Consider the following 6,417-nt stretch of genomic DNA (forward strand, 5'->3'; position numbering starts at 1 on the left):
ATCTGTTACCACCACATTCGCCGTGCTGAGGTCAAGGTAGGTTAGGGTAAGTTTGGTGTGGTGTGGTGTGGTGTGTGGTGTGGTGTAGTTTGGTCTGGTTTGGTTAGTTTAGGTCATTGTATTCAGCTCACCTCATATTCAGTGCTACTTTTATATTTAAAGTCTGCATTCGCGTGAGCCAGTAATTTTCTTCTCAGAGTCAGGGAAAATATTCAGAGTGAGGTAAAATATTCATACAATTCCTTCTCAATCTGGTGTTTATATTATTTAATCTTGTTACTGACTGCTAGGATTTCTCTCAGTTGAACAAAATCGTCTCTTACTAGCCAGAGGGGCGTGTTAAATCATACCACCACCAATCGTCATGGCTGGACAAAAATTAATGTACGAAAAATGTCCCAGAGCACCTGTAACTTACCTATAATCAGAGAGGTGGGGCGGGCCGGCATCGGTGTCGTCGTCGAAATAGTAGGAAGACATGATCCTGGTGAAGCCGTAGGGTTGGGCCAGCGTGAAGGCCACACCCAGGCGGTAGTCGTGTGGCCATTGGTGGGTCAAGGTGTCGCCTGGGGGAGATGGCCAGGTGGGTGGAAACAGTAAAAAAAAAAAAAGATTAATAGGTGTACCAGGTTCGTTAGGATTGGTATGTAAAATTAACAGGTGTACCAGGCTCGTTAGGATTGGTATGTAAAGGTAGAAATACTCGTACAAGAGAATACAAATTGGGTGTCTAGCTAACCTAATCCTAACCCAACCTAGACCAGTTAAACCTCGACCAATTTAACAACCTATTATCCAACCAAACTTAAGAGAAATCAGCCAAAGCAGTACTAAACTAAATAAATCCAAACTAACTACCTGACCTACTCAAACCTATTACTGACATCCTCCATCTTAACCCAATCTATCCCAACCTAACGTGACCTAAACTAATCTAACACACCCCTACCCTAACCCCCCACTCATCTGCTCCACCATGTTCCCCCTGATTATCATAGTACCCAACTCACCCCAACTTAATTAAAACTACCCCAACCATCCCTAGCCTCCCCTACCCCACCTCTCACCTCCTTCCTTATTACCTTCCCATTAGCCCCTCCTAATACCCTCCCACCATCACCTACTACCTCCATCTACCTACTACTACCCTCCCACTACCACCTTCCCGCCACCAACTATCAACCACCTATTGCCACCCAACCACTTACCTACTACCACCAGGTACCTACCACTCCCCACCACTCACCTGCTCCGCCGTGGCCCCTCTGATTGTCATGGTTGTCCACAAACACGAAGGCTTTGTCAGGGTCCGCCATACCCCAGCCTGGATCGTACACACCTTCAAGCTGCCCCGGGTCCTGGATGCCCCAAGCGATCTTCTGGCTGTAGCGGAACTCTGTCACGCGGCCTGGGAAGAAGAAGAGATGAAGGAGATGAAGAGCTAAAGGAGAGGGAGATAAGGAGGAGGTAAAGGAGGAGGAGATAAGGAGAGAGATAAAGGAGAAAGAGAGAGAAAAGAGGAGGAGGTAAAGGAGAAGGAGAAATAAAGGAGAGAGAGAGAGAGAGACAAAGGAGATATAGGAAAGGAATAGGAGAGATAAAGGAGGAGGAGAGATAATGTGTCGGTATTCTCATCGGTCAAGGAAGCTCCCTAACACCTTAGGGAGGAGTGAGTGAGAGAGAGATGTGGGTGAGAGAATGGGGTGAGGGAGTGATGGGTGTAGGAGAGAAATGGTTGGGAAAATGGGGTGTGGGAGAGATGGGTGAAAGGGAAAATGTGAAGGAAAGATGGGTGGGAGAGAGAAGCTGTGAGTGGGAGAAGAGGAGTAAGAGAAGAAGAGGAAACAGGAGAGAAAGGTTGAGTGGGAGTGGTGGGGAGTGGGAGTGGTGGGGAGTGGGAGTGGTGGGGAGTGGGAGTGGTGGGGAGTGGGAGTGGAAGAGGGGTGAGTGGGAGAGGGGATGAGCGAGACACTGGAGAATGGGAGTGGGTGGGAGTGGGAGTGGGTGGGGGAGTAGGAGTGGGTGGGGGAGTGGGAGTGGGTGGGGGAGTGGGAGTGGATGGGGAGTGGGAGTGGATGGGGAGTGGGAGTGGATGGGGAGTGGGAGTGGATGGGGAGTGGGAGTGGATGGGGAGTGGGAGTGGATGGGGAGTGGGAGTGGATGGGGAGTGGGAGTGGATGGGGAGTGGATGGGGAGTGGATGGGGAGTGGATGGGGAGTGGAAGTGGGAGTGGATGGGGAGTGGAAGTGGGAGTGGGTGGGGGAGTGGGAGTGGGTGGGGGAGTGGGAGTGGGTGGGGGAGTGGGAGTGGGAGTGGGAGTGGGAGTGGGTGGGGAGTGGGATTGGGTGGGGGAGTGGGTGGGGGAGTGGGTGGGGGAGTGGGAGTGGGAGTGGGTGGGGGAGTGGGAGTGGGTGGGGGAGTGGGAGTGGGAGTGGGTGGGGGAGTGGGAGTGGGTGGGGGAGTGGGAGTCGGTGGACCACTGACAAATCCCTGGACCATTAACAAACCCCTGGACCAAAATAAGCCCCCCCTGGACCGCAAGACTAACCCAAGCCGTAGTACTCCTGGACCGTGACGGCTCCATCATCCCTGTCAATGACCTCGTGGTAGAAGAAGGGGCGTGTACCGGCGGGGAAGCCCTGGTCCGTGTTCAGGTCTTGAGTCAGGTCCATCATCGCTTGTAGGTCCTGGGGGAAGGTGGGGACGGGTTAGGTGGGTTGGGTTGGGGTCGGGGTCGGGGTCGGGGTCGGGGCCGGGGCTGGGGCTGGGGCTGGGGCTGGGCTGGATTCAGTTTTAGGTCGTTAAAGTGATGAAGGTAAATTTAGGTAAAAGAGTAATGAGGGTAAATTTTTGGTCAAGTTAATGAGAGAATAAAAACAGATGTTAAGCCAATTAAAAGTGAAATTAATATATTATGGGCCAGGCAAAATGGAGTAAATTATATGCCAAGTTCAAGGGAAGAGAAAAATTTCAGTCAGGTTATAGTGAGAAGAATAAATTTTAGGCCAAGTTAAATATTAAGGGTAAATTTTAGGGCAATCTAAAGTGAGGAGTAAATCTTGGGCCAATGAAACTGAAAAGAGTCAATCTGAGGCCAAATAATAAAAAAGAAAAAATTGAGGCCAAGTTAAAATAAAATTAATAAATATTGCCACTCCTCACCCTACCCTAGGGTGGGAAAGGTGGTCAGGATGATGATGATGATAAATATTTGATAAGTTAGTGTGGAAAGAACAAGTAAAATTGAAGGGAGAAATTTTAGGCCAAGCTAAAGTGAAAAGAGTGATTTTTCGTTACAACTAGGCAATAAGGACTGAGAGAGGCAGTTTTAGGCCAAATTAAGGTGAGAAAAAATTAGTCTAGTTTTGGTTACCTCTGGCCACATGTGCTTGGCGGCGTCCACCCTGAAGCCAGCCACACCGATGCCCACCAGGTGATTGAAGTAGTCGGCCACCTTCTCCCTGACGTAGGTGAGGGCGCCATACAGGTCAGTCAGCGCCACCAGGTAGCAGTTGCGCACGTTGTCGGGGTCGCCATAGTTGTTGACCATGCCTGTAGGAGGGTAAGGGGATGCTGTAACACTTGAGGGTTTTAAAATGAATAATGTCTGCCAGCTGTAATCATAAAAGACAACAATATGCCATCACAGTGACGTTAAAACCCTCTCCCATCCAACCTGACTATAGTAACTTGCAAGCGTACCATCACTGAAGGGACTGATATACCTGAAAGTGAAATGACTGGCGACACAGGGTACACTAAACGAAATACTGTGCAAAAGCGTAAACTAAATACTATCCACAGCCGTACCGTCACCAGAGGGGCAAATGTCGCTCGGGGTGAAGTGTTCCTCGGTGTAGGGAACGCCGGGGAAGTCGCGATTGTCTCCGTTGAAGGTCGAGCCGCCGTAGCCAAAGCCCTCACGACCCAACGCCGCCATGTGGTTCACTACGGCGTCAACGAAGATCCTGCGGCGGGGAGGAAGGGAGGAAGATTTCTGTGGCATCTCAATTCAAGGACAAGAACGGTCATATAAGAACATTGCTGCCTTATATCACTACAAACCAATTCAAAAATATGGGAATCACGACAAGTCTGCAGCATTAATCCGTACTGATATTTCAAGCATGTACAATATTTCACACATGTACTGTTTTAATCTATATCATTACAAATTACATCGCGGTGAATCTCTGCTTTTAAAAATTGTGCCATGCTATTAATAACATATAACTTGTGGTTTATCTTCTACCACTCATTATTATTTTACGGAAAAGTCCCTCCTCATATAAGATGCTCAGTGTATCTAGTGTGAAGTATTTAGCTGCCTTCAGAAACCTGGTCTCACAAAATATATTCCTTCTTTCTTCGATCTCCCTCAAAAAAAACTAAATCTACTCTACCTCCACCTATTGTAAATTTACCCTAACCTTACTTAATCTATTCTAATTTAACCAGACCTGGACTAAGAACCTAAATTAACATAACCCCAATAAAATCTAACCTAACCCTCACTTCATCTAACCCTAACAATCTAGCCCTAAACCTACTTAACCAAAACTCAACCTCCTAATCTATACTTAATAACCTGCTTAATCTGATTCTAACATAACTTAACCCCAACTGATTCTAATTTAACCCAGGCTTAACCAATTCAACCTAAACCAAACCTAATCTAACCTAACTTTGACCTAATCTCGAAAAAGTAGAAGTTTCCCAAATCAACTCCAGGTCCAAACTCAGCCACCGTCCCACCTGACCCCGACGGCGTTGCATCGGTTGACCATATCGATAAACTCCTCCTCTGACCCGGAACGAGACTCCAACAGGTACGAGACGGGTTGGTACCTCTGCCACCAGGGGTACGGGTAGTCGGAGGTGATTATTGCATGCTCGTTAGGGGGCGATACCTGTGGGGGGAGAGGAGGAAGGTGTGAGCAGGTGATGGGTTGGGGTGATTAAGAAGTGTGAGCAGGGGAAGGTTAGGGTGATTAAGTGGAAGGTGTGATCAGGTGTAGGTTGCTAGGGTGGTTAAGAGGAAGGTGTAAACAGGGAAGGGGTGATTAAGAGGAAGGTGTGAACAGGTGTACGTTGCAGGGGTGATTAAGAGGAAGGTGTAAGCAGGGGAAGAGGTGATTAAGAGGAAGGTGTGGCCAGGTGTAGGTTGCAGGGAATGATAAAGAGGAATGGGAAGAGATACTTTGCAGGGGATCTTTTATTTTTATTTTTTTCTACAGGCCTTTAGTCCTTAGTTCCTTCTTTGCATTAAAAACAGTAAAACATTAGACAAGAAAACTAAGAGGAGATTTTGCTGTGCTTCTCCCCAACTTTTCCCTCCCTCTCCCACCTGCTTCCTCCCTCTCCCCCATCTTCCTCTCCCCTCCCGCCTGTCTCCTCTCCTTCCCCTACCCTCCCACCTCTCCATCTTCCCCTTCCCCATCTTTCTATCCCCCATCTTCCCCTGCTTCTCCCACCTGCCTCTACCCATGCCTACACCTCACCTGTACGCCACAGAATCCGGCCTGGGAGAGGAAGCGTTCACATTCTAGGGCCACATCGCTCCACTTCCACTCAAACAGGTGCACGATGACCGTCTTCCCATCACATGCTGGGTTTTCGTAGCCCACCGTCTGCGCCCCCACACCCCCCACAGCCACTCCCACCGCCAACACCACGCTGCGAGAGAAAGGAAATACACAATAAACAATGATATCCTTCTTTTCTTCTACATCCCACATTGTGTTATATTCCCCTAACCTACTGTCCTCACCTGCACACCCCTGCGGTCGCACTCAACGAATTCACTATACTTAGGGAAAAATAATGTAAACACCAACATGCATGACTGAAAAACTACCATTATAACTGATGAAAAAAGTATATATATATGGCCAACTGTACAGGCCGGAACGAAGACAATGCAGCTACAGTACTCCAAATTTATGCCCCTTAACATTTAACGCTCCCGCCCAAGATTTCGTGGTGACAAATTCCCTGCCTTTATTGCAGATTATATATATTATAATATTATATATTATATATATATTATATATGAGGCGTCTGGCAATAGATAGATAGATAGATAGATATTATAACTATACAACAGGTAGATGAGATAGTCGCTCTGCAGGTATTTCTCCTTCATAAAACTGAGACACATCGACAAAACCAGCTGCCACAATAACTACAATTTCAAGCACGTACTGTGCAGTGAAAGGATGAAGTATAAGAGGTCACTATCTGAGCTTTGTAAAGACGAAGGATAACTATAATCTGTGCTGTGCTATGTAACGATGAAGGATAACAACTATAATCTGTTCTGTGCAGTGAAAAGATGAGGGAAAACAGTTCATAATCTGTGCTGTGAAGGTAAAGATGGAGGACAGTAGCTTACCTGAGAAGTAAAAACTCTCCCAT

General features: G+C 47.6%; 1 protein-coding gene across 1 annotated transcript in view; it reads right to left on the bottom strand.

Annotated features, from left to right (window-relative positions):
- The window catches only part of LOC145397594 (alpha-amylase A-like), a 12,825-nt gene extending 6,408 nt beyond the window's left edge, over positions 1-6,417 (bottom strand). The window contains exons 1-9 of the mRNA XM_080270639.1: positions 6,395-6,417; positions 5,502-5,676; positions 4,756-4,910; positions 3,811-3,968; positions 3,374-3,552; positions 2,549-2,687; positions 1,247-1,408; positions 419-566; positions 1-25 (exon numbers count right to left, since the gene is read on the bottom strand). The exon at positions 1-25 is cut by the window's left edge and continues 60 nt beyond it. Of these exons, the coding sequence (XP_080126765.1) occupies positions 1-25; positions 419-566; positions 1,247-1,408; positions 2,549-2,687; positions 3,374-3,552; positions 3,811-3,968; positions 4,756-4,910; positions 5,502-5,676; positions 6,395-6,417 (1,164 nt within the window). The remainder of the gene's footprint in view (positions 26-418; positions 567-1,246; positions 1,409-2,548; positions 2,688-3,373; positions 3,553-3,810; positions 3,969-4,755; positions 4,911-5,501; positions 5,677-6,394) is intronic.

This window comes from Coenobita brevimanus, chromosome 5 (genome assembly GCF_032717465.1).
Source record: "Coenobita brevimanus isolate Jiangsu-jjx chromosome 5, ASM3271746v2, whole genome shotgun sequence".
Classification (NCBI taxonomy): Eukaryota; Metazoa; Arthropoda; class Malacostraca; order Decapoda; family Coenobitidae; genus Coenobita; species Coenobita brevimanus.